The following is a 21,411-nucleotide window of genomic DNA, read 5'->3' on the forward strand; positions in this document are numbered from 1 at the left end:
CTGTTCCTTAAACAAGGACATTTCTCACAAAGGCCTATTTTTATTCTATGTATCTAGGGACCCATACCTGGTGCTGAACTGGAGGTGGAATTTTCAGTGGCATCCTGTGCTCCTTCAATATTCTCTTTGTCCTCCACCTGTTTCTTCAGCGTTCGGGTCTTAGAAGGAAGTATAGGTAATCGCGGCAGGTATGGAACAACAGATGATAAGGAGGCAGCTCTCCCAAGCTCCTCAGCTACCTCTGTGACGAAAACAAAGGGACTGTAAAAAGGACCATTTCATGACAGATTAAAGGAGTTTTATTTTTCAGAAAAGGCATAAAATTGAGAAAGAACTGGAGAATAGGGGGTTAAAATATATCAATGGAACAACTCTTTTTGTTGTAATGTGGCAGTTCTTTCTCACTGTTGCGTGTTCTAATGTATGAGTATACCAAAACTTATTCATTCTGTTGATGGATATTTAGGTAGTTTTCAGTTTTTAGCTATTATGAATAATGTTCCTAGGAAAATCTTCTACATATCTTTTGGCTCACAACTGTGTGCATGTCTGCTGGTATATACTCAGAAATGGAACTGGTGGGTCATAGGGTGCATGCAGTTGTAATGGGTAATGCCAAACTGTCTTCCAAAATGGCTATATTAATTTACACATCCATAGGCAGTATATAAGAGTTTTGGTTACTCTACATGCGTGCAACCATTTGATGTTATCAATTTTTTTTTTTTTTTTTTAATTTTAGCCATTCTGGTAGATATGCAGTGATATTTCTGGTGGTTTAATTTTATACTTCTCTGATAAGTGATGTCTGAACATGGTTTCCAACGCCTACTGGTCATCTGTTCATACCTTTGTTTACTAAGTGTCTGTTTACAGTTTGAACAAAACAGACAAACAACTGCAGATATTTTTATTTTCAGGCTGCACCTTGCATTAAAAGGAGGGTTGAAACAATCCATTCTATTTTATGCAAACCAAGCAAAAAAGGTAGGTTCTTAAAAAGTGTTCGCCTTGTTAATAAGCCTTGGTCGACTGAAACTTGCTCATGGGTTTTATAATTTTTACTGAGGAAAGAGATACTTGCTAGTCATTTCTGAATAAAATGAAGCAGGTAGGATCAACTCACTTGGGAATTTTGTAATTATTTTAAAAACTAAATTCCCCACAAGAGTGGGCATGTGGCACATAACCCAAGCCATGCCAATGAGATTCCTGTCTTAGGCTTCTTCTACACACAGGAGCTGGGAAACAGACATTCTCTGTCTTCTTTGAATCTATGACCTTGAGGATAATGACCTCATGACACTTGGAGGATTCTGAGGGATGAGATCAATGTAGAAGCAGAAGTAAAAAAAAAACATTGAATGATAATGGATATGGGAAGGAGGAGGGAAAGGAGAAGGGAAGGAGGAAGATCTGAAGCTACTTGAGCAGTTGTTTTTCCATGGTTTGGTTATGTGAGCCAGTAAGTCTTCCTTTTATTGTATAAGAAAGTTTGAGTTTGGTTTCTCTCACTTGCAACTGACTAATAATATATCCTTTTAAGGTAGGGACTGTCTTTGCCCCCATACCTAGTATAATGCCTGCCACAATTAGATGCTCAATAAAATATGAGTTGAAAATGTTAAGTTTCTAATTTAGCAAGTCTGAAATGACTTTAGCTTTGAAAACTTGATAAGGGTTGGTTTTCTGAAAGTATACATTTTTGGGGGAAGCAGAAATATCTAACTAAGGATTCAAAAGAAGTTAAAGTTGACACAAAGTACACCACATAAATGATACTTACAACTCTTAGCATTTTTGCTTCCAAAGAAAATAAAGCATACAGAGTACGGTACAGCGCTATGAAAGCGGTGACAACTGACAGGCAGCTGCTTAACTCACCCCAAGGGCAGTTATGCCCTCCCCAATCTGTACAAGTTCCATATATCAAAGGACTAGGATGGCTTTGTACTGCTCTTTCCCCAGATTTTTTTTTTCTTTTTTGCCAAAGGAAAGCAAACAAAAATCAAGTTTCCTGACTTCCTCTCCTATTATTTTTTAAACTTGAATTCTAATTATGAAGGAAAGGAAAATTTGAAAGAATATGTAAAAATTCTAGAACTATGTCAAAGTGTCTAACGGGCAGGTGTAATTAGGAATTCTTTGTTTTTAGCTTTCCAGGAATAAGCCCTTTCCCTTTATAACAATTAATTTATAGTTTCACTTCAGATAATTTTAGAGACTTAGGCACTATATACAAAAGTAGGAAACTGCCTGTATATATAAATGCACTTGTTTTTTAAACAAAAAAAGGGTCTCACTGTTCATAAGCTACCTTACCTTACCCAAGAGTCTATCATTTTTGCAGCTTATTAACACTACCACCCAGAACTAGCCACATACAGTAAGTCCACAGATTCTCACCTTCAGAAATACTGGAATCATGGAACATGGTTTCAAAAGCTTGATGTGTCTCAGCAAAAGAGGGCCTGTCAGCAGGGCTCCACTTCCAGCCTATTTGTAACACAACAGGAAAATATTAAAAATTCACTGCAGGAATTATATATCTAGTGGCATATCTAATAATGAGTTCCATGCACCATGACCTTTGCTTATTTTAAAGGTGTAACGAATCTACTTCCTAGGGCTGGTCTCTCTATTTCACCTCAGCTCCTATTTTCTCTACTATTGGGATGAGGACGGGTAGGGGAATGATTTAAAAAATGGCAAGTTTTCTTCCACTAGAAAAATGAAAGAAGTAAAAACTGTCTTTAAATTTATTCTAACCTTATCAATAATCAGCTCTCTACATTCAGATATATAATGGAATATCAGAAAGGAAAAGCTTAACATTCATACTTGCAAAGATAAGGCAATAAGGTATGCCAACGCTCAGTGAGAAAATAAGATAAAGTCCAAACACAACTGGAATTTAATTCACTACTTACCTTCCCACTCTTTCATCTTCAAGCAGATGCTTTTGTTTATTCATCAAAGAAATTACTTTCATGTATTTTCCATAGTGTTTAGCAATCATTTTTATGTCACTGAAAGCAGCCCTCTCCCATGCCTTAATCTCCAAGTCCAATTTCTTATTGTTCTATTAAATATGCAGATGTTTTTTGGAAACTGGGTCAATATTTGGGCCATGGACAACTATATTTAGGATTCCAATAAAACTCAATGGCAGGGCAGGCCATGGTGGCTCAGCAGGCAGTTCTTGCCTGCCATGCCAGAGACCTAGGTTTGCTTTCCGGTGCTTGCCCATGTTAAAAAAAACAAAAAACAAAAAACAAAAAACCTCAATGGCATATCATATAATATACCAACTGGCTGATCGAAGACAAATTCTCTAAACGTCATGAGGCTGGATTCGATCTAATAACACTTAGAGGAGAAATGTTTCCAATTTTGTTAACTACCTTGAATTGTTACTTAACCCTTCAAAATTAAAATATATAGAAGTACTCACATGCTCTCATAAGTTCATACACCTTAGGAGGGCATCCTTCAGGCTGTTCCATTCGATATCCTTTTTCCAGTAGATCATAGACTTGAGACAGATCAATACCTGGATATGGTGACATTCCATACGTAGCAATTTCCCACAACAGTACCCCAAACGCTGCATAAGGAATTAAAAAGAAAAAGACTTAATGCTTCTTCTTTGATTTATAATTTATTTTATACCATTAGGTAACCTTATTTTCAAGGTTTTGGTAACACACATTGTCACAACATTAATAAACCCTTTTAGCAATTCCAATACCATCAGTTGGCCTTCTAAGAAAACAGGAAATGCTACAGATATAACTTCAAGAATTTTCCTTTAAATTTCACAATTTTCATTTCAATTTCTTTCATTACAATGAGAAAATAAATTATGACCACATAAGAGATCTGGGGTATAATCAAACTATTCTTAGAACAGGGTTTCATTCATTTAATGAATTGCACAGTTTTTAACTCAGCTAAGATATTTGAGAAAAAGAATTAAAATCGTCTCATTTAAAATTAGGAAAAAAAAAATCACAGTAGCAAAAAAACAATTTGCCCAATTTTGTCACAATTATTCCTGAGTTTGAGGTTTCTGGCAAAAAGTGACTTAGAATTCTACTACTATTTCTACTGGCCCACAATCCACGTGTCAAGACTTCTCCAGTCCAAAGAACCTCTACTAAGTCACACTGCTTTTCAAGGCTGTAGAAACAAAATCAGTTACAAGGACAAACTTTAGATGTAGCCTCATTTTGCCAAACTTGAAAAAAGGATGTTCCTCTGTGTCACAGTGCTCTGGAAGTGAGCAATAAAATTTAATGTGGAAAACAGGGAGTTACATAGAAAGAGGATCAATAGAATGCTGATGTAATATGATATCTAAGCTGTGAGCTCTTTGAAGACAGGAACTGTTTTACACATGTTTCTATGCTAAGTGACTAACTCAGTGCCTCGCAAATAGCAGATACTTATTTATTAATTATTATTATTATTTTTGCATGGGCAGGCACCAGGAATCAAACCCCAGAGGAGAACTCACTCTGCCACTGAGCTACCATTGCCCACCCACTAGCAGATATTTAATTAATGCTTGCTGAATGACTGAAGAAGGAAGGAACTAACGATAGAGGATACTGAACATCATAAAAAAAAGGATTACAGAATTAGGGGCATTTATAAAGAAAATAAAATTATATACTCAGTATTAAGCAGATAATCAAAAAGTCCCTTGAGGGATGGAAGAAAAATTATGGCACTATTAAACTTTACCATCAGGGAAACCCTGGATACTGTATTAAACATTAGGGAAACCCAAGTAGTAGGCCAAGCCCCTGATCTTCAGGCTTGCTCTTGTGAAGCTTGTGTAGGTAGTAGAGAAGCTTAGCCTACCTACAGGTATGCCTAAGAATCACCTCCAGAGGATGTCTTTTGTTGTGGCCCCTCTCTCTCTAATTCCAATCATTGCCCTCTCCCCTACATGGGACATGACATGCAGGGATGAAAGTCTCCCTGGCAGCACAGAAGATGACTTTCAGTGATGAGCCTCACTCTGCACTGTGGGTTCAACAATGACGTCCTGACCAAAAGGGGGAAAAGATGTATAATAAATAAGGTATTATTTATTAAGGCTGAGAGTTCAAATAGAATCAAGAGGCTACACTGGAGATAACTCTTACTCATGCTTCAGTTAAACACTGCTACCTATCATAACTGACCAAACCCCAACCAAAACCATTTCTGTCAATCGTAAAGAATACTTAGGGCATTATATAAGATTCCACAAAGATTCCATGAACTAGGGTAACTTTCCAGAAACGTACAACCTTCAGATGGGTCCCTGGACCAGATATGTCATAAAACCTAGACGGGCCAGCCTCTCCAGAACATCAACTAGTTCCATCCCTCTAACCCATATTATCAACAGCCCCTTCCAACATGAAAATGTTAGAATGGGCATAGCCCAAATACAATCCTAAAGGGTGGAGAAAGATCAAAGGTGATGGTGAAGTTATACAGAGAAGGTAGGTTTAATATGTGAGTATGACTGCTGAACCATTATATTGATATTTCTTTTAGTCTCCAGTATCTTACAGCAGCTAAAATTAAGAACCTAAAATTGTGGAGTTGTAACCCATACCAAACTCTGAAATCTGTTCTACAATTAATTGTTGTGCTTTGAAATTTATTGTTTTTATGTACATATGTTATTTAAAGAGAAGGAGAAGTATAACAGAGAAGATAAGACTTAATAAATGAGTATTGACTGCAGAATCATTATATTGATATTTCTGTTGGTCTCCAGTGTCTTGGCGCAGGTAAAAGAAAAAAACGAAAAAAATCGTGGAACTGTAACCCATATCAATTTTAATATCTGTTCTATAACTACTTGCTAAAATGTACTTGGAGATTAATTGCTATTTTGTATATATGTTATATTTCACAATTAAATAAATGTTTATTAAAAAAAAAAAGACATACTCAGGAAAGAGTTCCTTCCAACCTTACCCCAGACATCAGATTTAATTGAGAAGGTATTGTAGGCAAGACTCTCTGGTGCTGTCCACTTAATAGGAAATTTAGCTCCAGCATGAGCAGTATAGGTGTCTCCAGTCATTAGTCTACTTAAACCAAAGTCAGCCACCTTCACCACGTGGTTTTCTCCAACGAGGCAGTTACGAGCTGCAAGATCTCTGTAGGAAAGAGAACCCTGATATGATTCCATTCAGATGGTGAGGAAAATGTGATCATGAATGCTTTATTCTTGGTTTTTTGCTACAAGCTTAGGTGTTAAGTGCTGACAGATATGGTAGTACCTATGACAATCACTAAACTTACCGGTAGAAAGTCACTAATTATATATTACTCTTAGAGTAGTAATCAAGAGGTGGTTTTTTGATGCCAGAATAAAAGCAGACTTCCTAAAATGTGTTCTCTATTTATAAGTACACTGGGATAGGTTTCAGAGGTAAGCAACTGATACTTTCTACATGGCTTTACGTATCTTACTTAAGACAAAAAGCTATTCGTAAAATTAAGCCACTAGATGGCGTAGAAGGATTTTGGATATGGTGCTGGACAAAATACAGGGGCAGCTGTTTTAAGAATAGCAAAGTGGCACCCCCCCATTGGTAATCAGAGAACAACAGTAGGTTTACAAGATGAAAATGACATTATAACGGGTGTTGTGAAACACTTACAAAATAATTACTTTCCTGAATCATCTGAAAATTTCTGGGAAAATTCTCTACATTCTCCCCTTTCCTGTAAGTCAAGCAAGGTGGCTATGTTGTTACAGGCAATAATCAGATTTTACACACCTATGGATGAAATTCTTCTTCTCTAAGTACTCCATTGCAGAAGAGATCTGAGTGGCCATGTAGAGCAGCACAACTGCAGTCACCTCTTCTCGGTTGCATTCTCTGAGATAATCAAGCAAGTTCCCATACGGCATGTACTCAGTCACGATGTAAAATGGTGGCTCCAGAGTACATACACCTGAAAGTTCAGGAATAGAGCCTGTTTTATTAACATACACTCAAACATTCCAAATCTTTTAACTGAGAACTTTTTAGGTGACACCTTTTTAACTTGTTTTGTAGTGCTGTTATTGCTACCACATTCTCTGAAATTAGTATAGCAAAAATTAAGAAGGTGGTTGTAAGGAGAATATCTGCTTCTCTTATATTATTCTCCAGAAGTTCACAGATCTTTTGAATATTGGCCTGTTTGAGCAAAAACAAAGTTACTTGTATTCTTGCAATAATTCCAAAGGGGCCAGGAAGACCAAAATTTCTGGAGTTCTGTATATGTCCACGATTCCCCTTTTCCACTACATGCTAATATTGCTGATCCAAAAGTACCAGCAGTTGTGCAAATGTTGAAGACTAAAATTAGATGTGTGCCCAGTCTGTAATAGTGCTTTGTAGAAAGATTTTAAATTGTTTCCATGGTCAAGGATTTCATTGGCGTATGGCAGACTCCTTAAGAACCACCAAGAATGACCAAGAAACTATTTCCTTTGGGATAATCTGGTTCAAGTTGTACCCAAAGAAAGTGGCTCTATTTTTTTAAAAAATGCAAAGGGTTCAGTGATAGGTTTCCTTGTGACCTGAAAGGTGAGAAGCCGATCTATCATAGTTTAGCACTTTCTGCTTGTAAAGGTAAACTGCTAGATGTGGTCACAACTATTTAATTGGCCTCTCCTCAATGGTCCTTTGTCTATGTTTAATGTCACTTTATGTTGTGCAAATATGATTTTAAATGCTGGATTTTTTATTTGGGACACCATTTTGAATGCCCCTGAACTTTTAATCTGTAGGGCATTTATTAGAAGATGGCAGTTTTTCAATCAAGGCCCCTACTCCTTGGGCAACTTTTAAACACAGAGTCTACTGATAAATATGACAGTCATTCACTGAATAGGTTTCATTCTTGGGGTTTCCACTATGGTGATTCAAAAGAAGTATTTGGAGATAAGGGGCTATGTGGCAGGCAAGAATCTTTGAGGAAATTATGGTGCAGGCAAGGTTCCTCACCTAATAGTTGTACCAGATTAGGATGTTTGATTTCCTTCATTACTGCAGCTTCTTTCAAGAACTCCTCTACCTCCATGGTATCTTCCTGGAAATAAAAGGCAGATAACAAAGAAAAAAAGAAGAGGAACAAACCCCTGACAATTATTTGTGTGAACTCACCATGCTGAATCTCTGGTTTATAAGTAAAATGTACTATCTTTGATTATTTTAGTGTAGTGTAGTCAAGAAATTTTATCAAAGCATAATATGCTCTACAGAAGTCTGATTTAGAAGATGCAATAAGAAAATGTTCTTGCATTTATCTATTATTAGAAATGGAATAAAAATTAACAGAGTGAGCAAATTCAGTGATCACATCCTATATTCAAGTGAAACAAAGAAGACCTAAGTTGAAATTCAGTTCTCTGATAGTTTATTTCTCTAGATATCTCAGCTTTTAAGCAAGGATACAGAACAGTTAGCTGTTTGTGTTTGGCTCCCTCATTAGACCACAAGCTCCTTAAGGAGGAATTCATGTTTGCAGGCTCTTGCTTGTTGTTTCACACTCAGAATATACTTAATACACGATGCTAAACAGAACTATTTTTCATAGCTGAAGAACAGCCCTTACAAATGATCCCTTGGAGCTACTGAAGGTCTGGGAAGAAACTTCAGTGAACGGAAAGAATGAAAATCCTGCAATTTGATACTAGTATTTTTGAAGAGAAGTAGCATCAGGAAAAAGATTTCTGTGAATATTACGAACAAGAAGTGATCCAATGGTATGGACAGGTAGGACAGAACAAAAAAAAGGAGAGCCTGTGATTCACTGACAATGCACAAAGATATGTGCCAGCAGGGATTGTTCTCAGGAAGCAAAATAGCTTGTTTTGCTTTTATAACTTATAATTTGCTACTAATCTCCCCCTATGACAGAAATCAGCCTCCAGAGAAAACCCTTCCCTACTGTGGGCTTTGCTGCAATGCAGTGAATTATCTGTCCCTGCATTGTCAGCAATAGTATAGGGTTAATCATCACAATTTGCTGATATGCTTGGCACCAGTGGGCGGAAAGTATTTCAAAGTTAGAAAAGGGCACACTGATATTTCCAAGTGATTCAGCACAAAAGAAAAAGATGCTTGAAAACTGTAATTCTCAGCAACCCACCTTCAATGTTTTCACAGCAACTGTAAGGCTGTATTTCTTCCAGACACCAACGTAAACCTCTCCATACTGACCACCTCCAAGTTTGTGCTTCATGGTAATATCTGTTCTTTCCATTTCCCATTTATCATGGATAGGGGACACACCATAAACTGTAGGCTTATTACACTTGGGTGCTGGGTAGTGTAATGTTGTCACTAACCCATCAGCCACTGTGGAGTGATGGTGAACAAGCTCTGCCAAGGTGTTAAAACGGCTTTCAGCAGTCACATATACCTAGTGACAAAAGCAAGAGAAAAGCTCAACAACTTGAAGAGAGTTCAGGGATTCAAAAAAACACCCAACACATTATTTTATTAGCCTGAAGATATGAAAGTGGGAGTGATCTTACTAAGGTATGAAAGAGTTAAATGATGATACACAGGGAAATACAGAACCAGTTTAATCTTGTTTAAGATTAAACATCCTTCCTATACAAATCAATGGTTTAGCCACACCATTTTACTACTGTTTATAAGGGAGACTCTTTCCAGAGCTTCTAATGTTACCATACATTCATAAAAATATCTATCATCTTCCTAAATTCACTTAGTCTTAGGAAAAAAAGATTCCAAAATATTTCTCTGCATCACCAAAATCACTGATCTTCAAGTATTTTTAAGCAGCAAGACTGTGGAACCCTAATATATAAAAAGGGTAAAGGAGTAGATACTCTGGTTGAAGAAGGCAAGAGGGGACTTGGCCTCCTATAAAAACTTATGAAATACCACCTGAGGATCTTGCCTAGAACTTAATTTGAAAAACAATGATTAGACTGGATATAAAAACTCAGAAATGGACAGCACAATACTACCCAATTGTAATGCAATTATGTTAAAACACTGAATGAAGCTGCATGTGAGGTATAGGTTTTTTTGTTTTTTTTTTCTTTCTATTATTGTTTTAATTCTTATTGTTGTCTTTTTATTTCTTTTTCTAAATCGATGCAAATGTACTAAGAAATGATGAATATGCAACTATGTGATGTTATTAAGAATTACTGATTGTACATGTAGATTGGAATGATTTCTAATTGTTTTGTTAATTCTTTTTTTAATTAAAAAAAAACAAACAAAAAAAAACAATGATTAGACTTTTGGTAGGGGGAAGGTATTTAAATATCTTAAAATTTTTATTTAATAGGATATGCTTTTGAGTCCCTGTGTTATTAAAAGAAGAACCACAGTTTGATTCCAGAGGCTTGTTAATAAAATAGTAGTAAACCTGTAGTAACAAGAAGTATGAAGCAAAGCAGCAGTCTTTGCCCTTTTCTCCTAAGGGCTTTTGTTTATTGTTTAAAAAAAAGATTTCTGTTTTACTGTATATAAAAAATTATAGAATTCATAAATGGAGAGATTATTTTTACAAAATGAACTCACCCATGGATACATCACCAACATCACCTAGACCACGAATTGTAACATTACCAGCATCCCAGAAGCCTCCTTTGTGCCCTCCCAGCTATTTTACCCAGCAAATGATTTAACTAAATTTACTATTCAATAGCAGAACTGACATAAACCAATGCTTTACAGTTTATAAAGTACAGCATTTCTGTTTAACACATCCATTCGAACACAGATGGTCTTCCCAACACACACTACTAAATGACTGATTGATGTACTGATATTTGCATACATTAATGACTGACACCAGTCACAGAAGTCTAAATTCTTACTCTCTCAACCTTCTGATTGAGACTACTCTAATTTTCAAAAATACAAGGTTAATTAATAGATTCCACACAATGCAGTGGATATGTGTATATTTTTGTATTGATGAAGATTAAAATAGCTAACTTATACAGTAATTTCATTCATTCTTCACCCTCAAATCTAAGGTTATCGTTAAAACTATAAGTATAATGGTGTTTGTCATTTCCATTACCATATTCTTTTGAAAAGAGCAAGCTCTAACATGCCAAAAAACCCAAAATCATGTCCAATACAAATTATATTTCGCTTTAATTATTCTCAGTATTGTTTCTACAGAGTAGCCAGTCCACACCTAGGTGGTCACTGGCAAGTCTTACCTTGCCATCTGTGGTAGTATTGATCCTGTAGTGATATACACGTCCCTCATACCTGAGCGAGATTGAGAGCTGCCCAGGACTGCTCTCACTTTCTCGCACCAGGAAACTGCCATTGATTAGACTGCTGAGTAGATACTCTGCAGCACTGCGTGACACAGGTCCGTGGTACCAGGAATGCTTTTCCAGGCTGTTCACTGGGGTGATGTAGTTGCTTGGTACCCAGCCCTGTCCATTCTTAGAGCGAACTTCACTCCACTCTCCATTCTGGTTGTAACCAAGAACTCGCAATTTTTCACCTAGCCATAAGTTCATCAAAGAATGAGAGAAAAGATGTTAAGATTTTATTTCAAGAGTAGTAGCCTATTGTCAAATTTAAAACATTTAAAAATGAATCAAGAACTTACATTTTAAAAGATTTCTATTTTAAAGAATGAAAACAAAGCTGGCTGCTCATCATATCCTGACTGATCTCTCTAGCTTGTAGCTTAAGCCACAAGAGCATGGTCAGAAATGTTTTTTTTTTTATCATTTACGTGAAGTGTTTAAAGATTTTTAGGCCATGTAACAAATGTCTTCAGGAAACTTCTAGGTATGATAGTAAGGTGACATACAAAGACAGAAAGGTTACTCAAATGGCTGGAAAATAACATACTGCTCACTCTTCAAAAGAAAAATACAATACTTCTTTCATCAAAAAATATATTCCCTTTATCAAGGAATATATTTTATATATGGTTCAATGTTTACAACCATCAGACACTAGGGATAAGTCACGTGAAATACAAAGTTACTTCTCAACTTCATTTGGCAACAAGGCATCAAAACCATTAATATGAAAAAAAAATACAGAGCTTTCAGCACCATTTTCAAAAAGAAAATTAGTTATCCCGTCCACAATTGCCAAGGTTAAGGGTGTGGCACCCTCACATCTGGAAAAATTTCTGTAAAATTTTTTAGCCCTCCCTTTGTACCAGAGAAGAAGTCTGAATTCCCTGCCTTTTCATTATTATTATTTTTATTTTCTAGTTTTTTTTTCTTTTATGTCCTCATGAAGAGGGTGAATGAGAGATGTTATATAGGTGGCAAGTAGATGACCGCAATGTGGAGTTCATGAGGTTCTGGTTGGCTGGGGGCATTGTCCGGAAACAGGAAGACATTAAAGGGTAATCCTTGTTGGAAAGGTATTTGACCACCCCCAGAACAAAACAATGATGGAACCAGTCAAAGAAAAAGTGCTTTGGTCATCCATGCTTTCTTACTGAACATCCAGAAGATAGGCAGCTGGTACTTGTCATTTCTTCCCATTGCTCAAGGGTTAACAGCTTTATATATCAGGGCTGTCTTTATTATGAACCTTAGGACACTTTCTTGAAAAAATAGGGTTACCTTATCCCTTGAGGCTTTAAAATGTGGGGCTTGCTTCTCTTCTTGGCAGACCTATGTCCTGAGGCATTTTTCCCAATAGATGGCAGTTTCATCAGCACTGAATACAGGTTTGTAGCCTTTCTCTTCAATCAGTTTCTTCAGGGTTTCAGGAAACCCCTTAGCTGCCTCTTGACTGGCAAACGCTGCCTCTCCTGTTATTTTTACATTGCATAGGCTAAATCTTTTTTTTTTTTTTTTTTAATTTTCAAACCACCCTTTGCAGATCTGAAAATCCACAGGGACAGACCCTTCACCTTCATTTTCCTTTAGGGAATCATGTAAAAACACAGTCTTTTCTTGGATGATGCCAGAGTCTACCAGAATGCCTTTTTTATAACAATCCTGCACCCACAAGAATGTGGCACATTCTATGCCAGAGAGATGCAGAGTTTGTGGTTTCTGCAACAATCTTCACATGTAGTCTATGGCTTCTGCCAAAATTCCCATTTATTTTCTTATGCTAACCAGTGATATATGGAAATTGTAATGGAGAAAGCTGCATTGTGGAAGACATAACTGTTTTCGGGGACATGGGGGATTGTGGAGTGGGGGTGGGGGTTTAAGCAGTGGGTACTATCAAAGTACAATATTTACCATGAAGAATCCCTCTGAGCCATTCCTCTAAAATTAATGTGTTGTCTCTGCAGTTGGAACCCAAGATCTCAGCTATTCAGAGTATCTTGCTATTTAATTCAATGTCCTTGATTGCTCTAATAAACATGTAAACATCAAGTTTGGGTTCCCTCAACATATTTCCTGATCCTATGTTTGTAACACAGATTAGAAGCTTCTTTGGCAAAACAGGTGAAATAGATATCATTGATAATAAGAGCTGATAATCAAAAGAATTCTTATAGTATGTTAGGACCCTATCTCTGAGAAATGTCAGGACTTGTAATTCTCTGTCACTTAATGTAATGCCGAGATATATCCCCAAATATGTTGAGCAGATAATCAAAAAGTATTGGCAAAGTCCCTTGAGGGATGGGAAAAAATATATGGAAGCATTAAACTTTATCACTGGGGAAACCCCTGATACTGTTTCAAACATTAGAAACGTCCAAAGTCAACAGACCAAACCCTTGATCTTGAGGCTTGTTCTTGTGAAGCTTATTTATGTAGCAGAGAAGCTTGGCCTACCTACAGTTACCTAAGAGTTAATTCTCGAGTACCTCTTTTGTTGCTCAGATGTGGTCTCTCTAAGCCCAACTTTGCAAGTGAACTCATTGCCTTCTTCCCTACGTGGGAAATGACATCCAGGAGTGAACGTCTCCCTGGCAACATAGAATATGACTACCAGGGATGAGCTTGGCCCTGACACCGTGAGATCAACAATGCCATCCTGACCAAAAGTGGGGAAAGAAGTATAACAATTCTTCTTTTTTGTGAAGAAAAAAGTGGTTGAGAGAGTTCAAATAGAGTCAAGAGGCTATTCTTATGCGAGCTTCAAGTAGAAATTGATACCTATCACAGTTTGCAAACCCCAACTAAAACCACTCCTACCAACCCTAAAGAATACTGAGGGCTTTATCTGAGATTCTACAAAAGTTCCATGAAGTATGATTACTTTCCAGAAACCTACAACCTCCAGATGGGTTCATTGGCCAGATAAGTCCTGAAACACAGAGGGGCCAGCCTCTTCCATCCCCCTTCCCCATATTACTGACAAGCCCCTTCCAACATGAAAAAGATAGAATGGGCATACCTAAATACCCCTAAACAGTGGGAGAAAGATCAAAGGAGATGGTGGAGTTAAACAGAGAAGGTAGGGTTTAGGGTTTAACAAATGAGTATGATTGCTGAGTCATTATACTGATATTTCTTTAAGTCTCTAGGGTCTTGGAGCACCGAGAAATAAAATTGTGAATAGAAGAGCAGGACACGGTGGCTCAGCAGGCAGAGTTCTTGCCTGCCCATGCTGAAAACCCAGACTCAATTCCCAGACAAAGCCCATGCAAAAAGAAAAGAAAAAAATTGTGAATTGCTTCCACACACCCCTCCCCGCCATGGGGCAGTTTTGCAGGGGAATTTTCTACTCTGGAAGTTCTGAGTACCATGGGAATTGACAGGAATATGAATAGTAAGAAATACCAACATTGGTCCTATGGGTAGAGGAACCCTGGGGAGTACTTTTTAATTTTTTTTTTTTTAATTTAAGTAAAATATCTTTAAAGTAGAAGTAGTTAAAATAAGTATTTTATTTTTTTAAATATACTTTCCAATCTTTTAAAGTAATAAGATAACTTTAGAATGGCATCATTTCATATTCATAACAGCAATTAAAGACCTGAAATTTCAAGGATTTTAACAAAAACCATTTTTGGTCATATGATGAAGGGAGCCCACTACTTGAACCGCACACTAGTGCTTTGCTATAACTGGTAACTGAGGATTCAAAAGACTCTTATCATTGTTTCCTTGGTAACTGAACTGTCTTGGAAATCACTGACAAGAAAATTATACCTAGGAAAGAATGTTCTGAGTCACTGCTGCACAAACTCTCTACTGAAGTATTACCAAAAGTTAAAAAAAAAGTGTTGTAGTCCAAGAGATTATTGCACAGTATAAAATATCTTTGAAGTTCACTGTTATATCCCCAAATTTCATGGAAATTTTTCCTTCAACTCCATAAACATCCCTCTGCATACACACATAAACATGCAACCAACCCCCCCTCAAAATAAACTATCCCAAATCTTTAAGTACAACTGACACTATGAGATATGCACTCCCACTTCATATTTCCTATGTCTTTCAAACCTCCTGTCATATGCATACATGCAATCACACACACCCTGGGGCATATCTGCATCCCAGTTTGAGAAATTCAAAATTCGAAAAATTTCTAATTTTAATGAATCTGGCAATGTTTTTTAAACCAATATATATAAAACTTATGAGTGGAGGCCTGATTTCTTAATTTGTTAATGCCCATGCACTTAATAGTTTACCGTTAACCTTACAAATAAAAAGCATCTGTTTGACAAAATCATTTACATTACAATATCATTTACGTAAAAATTATGCTGAACTACATTTTTCCCAGTAGGAGACTTTCATAGGTTCAAAAGGCAAGAACAAGCCTAGGTGGACTAGCAATCCAGCTAATAAGGACATTCCTATACTCCTGTTGCTCTCTCAGAAAAACTGCATGTTCGTTTCTTGTTAAAAAAGAAAAAAAAGGTGATTTTGCTCAGTCATGTACTTAGAGTTCCCTTTTACCACTGAAATAAATTACCGCTACATCTGAAACTCTTCCCACTATTCTTTTCACTAACCTATATAAATAACAGAATTTAAGTTGTATAAGCCAATGCTACTCAAAGTCTGGCCACAACAAGGAGCTGGCACCAGAACTATGAATCACTGTACTATTTTCTTTATGCAAAAGCCTTGCTCTAAAAGAGAAAACATCAGCTGAATTGAATATAAACAGTATACTTATTGATGTAGTTGGTTTATATTTGGTAGCAGCTCTTCATCTTATCGCTAACTAGTAATGAAAGGGTCTCAGATAGGCAAGCACTAAGTCCATGGACAACACTTTGAGTGGTACTGGGGTCTGGCAACAATACTCACCTTAGTTAGGCACAGTTTAATTATAATAGAAGCTATAGTAAGTCTTACCTTTGTGGTGGATGAATGCTGGTATGTTATATATAGAATTCTGAGAACGAAAAAAGTTTATATATTGGGTGGTATTTTTTCTAAGGTGCATTATCTCATTTTATTCTTAATAAACCTAATAACGCAGACAAAGTGGCAAAGGACGAAAAGAAAAGACAAAGAACTAGGTGTCTGGCCAAGATTACCTAGCTAATTTTAGTCAGTGGCAGAATCTAGAACAGATTTATTTCTTGATCACTAATGAGAATTGAAAAGTGAGATGATGTTACACAGAATTCTCACCTTTAGTTATGCTCAGTGTGTTGTCGCCACTTGCTACAAAATCATAAAGTGCAACAAATAGATTAGGGTCACTCTCAGTGGCTCCAAGCAAGTTTTCCTTGGAGCTCCACCTAATAGCTTCATTCAGTGCCTGGGGTTCAACATCACAACCATAGGGGCGGTGCAAGGCTTCTGAAAGACACAAAGAAGGAAAAGAATTCATAGTAGGTTCAACATGAATGCGAAAATTCATTCGCGTTTAATACATACACAGAAATTTAACTGCTGGCCTGTACTAACAGCTCCAGGGTGGCAAAGAGCGATACAGTTTGCACAGTCATGAATAATAGGCAAATAGGCACTGTCTCCTTACCATTTCCTAATCTATCATGTACTATTATCCAAAACATGAGAGAGCATGGTGAAAATGACAAAACAATCAGAGGGAAGAACACAAAATGAGAGCTTAACCCTGATTTATATGCATTTACCGAAATCAGAAATTAATGAATAGTAAATGCACAGTTTTCTTAGAATTAAAAAAAAAGAAAGAAAGAAAGAAATGGCTGATAACTTCATAAAACACACAAGATATTTTGTTGTTGAGTTTTTAAAGAAGAAATGTTTATAATTTCTCTCAAACTATTCTTTTCTTACACTCTTCATATAAATTGTGGAGAAAACAAAGATATTTTTCAGAAATATATACATATCATAACATCCAGGCTCTCATTTACATAAAGTGAAAGACTACAGAGAATGTGCTTCTAGAAAAATCCTAAAATTGTCTACTAAACCATGGAAATACACATTTTGGTTTAATACAAGATACTCTCAGCATTCCAAAATACCTTTATGTTACTATGTACTCTCTATAATATAAAAGCATGCAACAGTTCATTGATTTTAATGACAATTTTTTTTTTTTACCCTGGGTGGTAGATTAAAAAAAATTAGTAACTTAATTGAAGTTTTCAGAAAAAAATATCACCAGCAATGTACACTGACTAAGTGTGGTTCCACCAGTGTAGTGGGGTTAAAGCCTTGTGAGACCCAGGTTCTTCCTCAAGGTTTTACAGTTTCTAAATTTATTCATACTACATGAACAGGTGATCCTATGCCATTTTAATTACAGATCACCTGCTTCTCATAGCCAGGTCAATTATACAAAAAACACACTGTTCTTTGAGTAGCGATGTTTTTGATCATTGGGATCATTTTTAGTGGCTATCTGACAAGTCAAACTATCCAACTGCCTATGTCTTTCTATCTGTCTCCTTTCCTCCACTCACTGGTTTTATCGTATCTGAAGGGGAAAAAACCTTAAATCTGTGGTAATACTTCTTTTCAAATCCATCCCCTCCTTTCCACGTCCATTGTCAATGCCTTATTTTGGATCCCCATCACCTCTCACCTGGACTACTGCCTCCAGTCTTGTCTCCCTCAAATCCATCCTCCACACAGCTGGCAAAGTGATCTATTTAAAACAAAAATTTGACTATGTCACTCTTCTTAAGACTTTCCAATAATTCACCATCAAGTTAAAAAGCTTGGTCTTCAAGGCCTTTCATGATGAGGTATTCGTCTACTTTTCCAGCTTTGCCTCTCACCACTCCACACCTCAAATATGAAACTTTAAAATACACCACACTGCTTCCCATCTTTTTGCCTGGGTTCTCACCCCACCCTTCTTTATTACGGACTAACTTCTCATCTTATAACACTCTAATACAATCTCCCCTAGGAAGCCTCACATGTTCCTTCCTTTCCAAGGCTCTTAAAAACATTACACACACCACATTTAACATCCTCTATTTCTCTTTCTCATACCCTCTGTTTGTTTCCCCAACTTCAAATATGCTGCTTGGAGGTTCATAGCTGTTGGCTGAATGAATGGTCAAGCTATACAAAACTAGGAGATGGGAAACAATGAGGTCTATTTTAATCTTTAAATTATATCAACCAATGCTTTAAAAATGGTTTTATAACTGTCTACACAATATAGATGGAAATTCCTGCTGTGGACTGGATAGTTCCAGAGTTTGTTTCACTTTATCACATTCCTTAAAAAGAATATATTTTTAAGATATCACATTTAATTGAATTTTGTTTAACATTAAGAATATTCTGAAAAACTTGAAGATATGTCCAAACATTAAAAATGGTTCATTTAAGAAAGATATTATTTTGCTCCTGTTTAAATGCAAAGTTATAGTGATGGGGAAGTTATATGACATACCAGGATAACCAATGTAGGATTACCAAACAAAACACTGTAATACACTCTGTAAAACATTCTTCAAACTGGTCACATGTACTACTAGATTATTTGTTACCCTAATGAAAAATTACCCACTCCACCAGAATTCCCCTCAGCCTCCAACATGTCAATTCTTTACTGAAATGAAAAGAACTGCCAAAAAATAATGTAGAGACTATTACATAACATAAAATTTATTAGGTTATGTAATAAATAAAATTTATTAGTTACAATGATAACTGTTTCTTACTGTGACAGTGGCAATGCATTACAAAATTTTAAATTATTATTATGTTTAAAAATTATCAGAGAGGTCAAGTATATTTCATTCCCTTATATGAAATTATCAGGGGAACAAAAAACACAACTGTCACCAAAACTTCTGTACCATCAATGACCAAGTTAAAGACAGTATTAAGCAGACACTGTAGCCAACTCTTACATTTATATCTTACTTTGTAAGATTCATTATATTAAAATTTAAGGTTTACAAAACTAATAATGTAAGTGAGCATCTATTATATACTAGGCATCGTGTTGGGCTTCAGACTATAAGGATTATAAACCATTAATAAAGCTATTTGAATTTAATATACATAACTACTCTTTATTCTTTCCCCCAGTCTGCTGCTCCCAGAAAACTTCCCATGTCAGTTAGTGGCAATTCCATCTTTTCAGGTGCTGAGGCCAAATCATTTATGACTCCTTTCTTGTCCTCACATCCTACGTCCAATCTATCAGGAAATCATAGTGGCAGTGCCTCCAAAAATATAGCCAGAATCCATCCATTTTTCACTCCCTACACTACTATCACCTTGTCACCACCATATCTCACCTAGATTACTTCAGTGGCCTCTTAACTGATCTCCACATTTCTATTCTTGCTTGCTACTATTTTCAACACACCAGTCAGCTTTTAAGGCCTAATTCCAATCTTGCTAATCCTTGGCCCCAAACTCTTCAACAGCTCTCCCTATTAGAGTGAACACTAAAGTCCTTGGTAGGATGTAAATGACCCTACACTGTATCTGTTTTACTTAGTTTATCTCCTACTACTCTCTTTCCCTAGCTTATCTCATTCTGGCCCTTGGCTTCCTGGTTGTTATCAGAACATGCCAGGCACACTCTTGCCTCAGGACTTTTGCATTGGTCTTTTCTTCTGCCCAAAATACTTTTCCCCAAGGTATTCATGTGATACTTCACCAAAACAGTATCTTTTTGGTACAGCATTCCCTGACTATCCTATTTTTTAAATGCAGCTATTCCTAACAACATTCCCCAATTCCCCACCTCTCTCTGATTTTTCTCCATAGCTCTTATTACCATAAAATATATAACTTACTATTATATTCATATATATTATCTAACTCATCCCACTAGATGTAAATTTTATGAGAACAGGGATTTCTGTCTGTTTTATTCACTGCTAAGTCCCAAGATTCCAGAACTGTACCTGTATATAAGAGGCTTTCAGAAAACATTTGCTGAACAAATCTTATGTACTACTATATTAGAGGAATGCTACAAGAAGACAGGCGAGAAAGCAAACCTCTAGAGTCAGGAAAGGACTAGAGCAGAAGAAATTTAAATCTGATGAGCAGGAACTCTCACTGAAGGCAGTTGAACAAAAGACTGTAATGGATAAGGATACGTATGTGATACGTGTTTTAGGGAGGAACAGCATCAAGCCTGAAGAAAGACTGTTAAAGGCAAATAAGCTTCCTAAAAAACATGTTATTTGACAAAAGGAAAAAACATAATGAGATCTACAGTACAATTTTATATCATCTTAAAAGAAATACAGAGCCCAAACATACTATATATTTTTCAAATATACAAAGTAATAAATATAAAAGTCTTTTTAAGTCCAAAGTACTAAAAAGAACCACAACTTGCAAAACAATAATTTTTATTCCCGACTTTCCTTCTTTCTATCTCTGGTTTTATGGTCTTTTTTGGCCAAGTCAAAATAACTTATTTCCTTCCTTCTTTCTACCCACTTTGTATTTCTTCTCTTTTCTCAAAGTAGTGAGGGTCAATTTCCTGTACAATCAGTCTACACAGGATGCCTTCACTTAAACACCATCTTAACCACCATACCAATACCAAAGAAAAAGAATTTTCTCATCCTAATGTTTTTTGAGGCTTGTTTAATATATGTGTTTGAACATATATTAAAGCATAAAGAATTAAAGAACTAAATGGAAGAGAGCAAGCTAGGGAAAATGGGCAAAAAAAAAAAAAAAAAAGACAGCCCAAGGGAAGAATAAGCAAATGTCATGGTATTACCAAGAAGGTCTTATGCTCCTTTCTTCATTCTAGGCTTCAGACAGTCTCGTGATTCAGATGGATTATGCCCACAACTGTCTAGACTAGAAATGTATTATTTTTGAACACAGTAAAGTTGCTAATATATATTGGTATCTTAAATAGAGAATGAGTTAATCTTTCATTTAAATACTTAAATAGAGGTAGACCAAAGAAGACTTAAATAAGAAAATAGAAGACCATGAGTTTCACTATGGCACAGCAGAAACTTGGAGCAGAAACACATTATGATTATCAAGAAAAGGTACAGAAATAGCTTGTAAGAAGTAAATTATCAGGA

The 21,411-nt window shown here is 36.2% G+C and overlaps 2 protein-coding genes across 6 annotated transcripts in view; one reads left to right on the forward strand and one right to left on the reverse strand.

The window, feature by feature from the left end:
• TOR3A (torsin family 3 member A) overlaps positions 1–5,951 on the forward strand; it is a 66,053-nt gene extending 60,102 nt beyond the window's left edge. The window contains exons 6-7 of one of the 2 annotated variants that reach the window (XR_013174136.1): positions 921–987; positions 4,487–5,951. Coding sequence is in view for 1 of the 2 variants with exons in the window: in XM_077157129.1 (XP_077013244.1) it covers positions 921–937 (17 nt within the window). In the remaining variant the exon portion in view is untranslated. Of the gene's footprint in view, positions 1–920; positions 4,457–4,486 lie in introns of those variants that run through there. The other variant, XM_077157129.1, reaches the window with a different exon arrangement.
• Positions 1–21,411, reverse strand: part of ABL2 (ABL proto-oncogene 2, non-receptor tyrosine kinase) — a 186,920-nt gene that overhangs the window by 7,801 nt on the left and 157,708 nt on the right. For all 4 annotated transcript variants that reach the window (XM_077157118.1, XM_077157117.1, XM_077157119.1 and 1 more), the window contains exons 2-11: positions 17,958–18,020; positions 16,565–16,735; positions 11,231–11,526; positions 9,163–9,435; positions 8,016–8,100; positions 6,798–6,975; positions 5,986–6,170; positions 3,455–3,607; positions 2,407–2,496; positions 68–241 (exon numbers count right to left, since the gene is read on the reverse strand). In XM_077157118.1, coding sequence (XP_077013233.1) covers positions 68–241; positions 2,407–2,496; positions 3,455–3,607; positions 5,986–6,170; positions 6,798–6,975; positions 8,016–8,100; positions 9,163–9,435; positions 11,231–11,526; positions 16,565–16,735; positions 17,958–18,020 — 1,668 coding nt within the window. The remainder of the gene's footprint in view (positions 1–67; positions 242–2,406; positions 2,497–3,454; positions 3,608–5,985; positions 6,171–6,797; positions 6,976–8,015; positions 8,101–9,162; positions 9,436–11,230; positions 11,527–16,564; positions 16,736–17,957; positions 18,021–21,411) is intronic.

This window comes from Tamandua tetradactyla, chromosome 4, assembly GCF_023851605.1.
Source record: "Tamandua tetradactyla isolate mTamTet1 chromosome 4, mTamTet1.pri, whole genome shotgun sequence".
NCBI classification, from domain to species: Eukaryota; Metazoa; Chordata; class Mammalia; order Pilosa; family Myrmecophagidae; genus Tamandua; species Tamandua tetradactyla.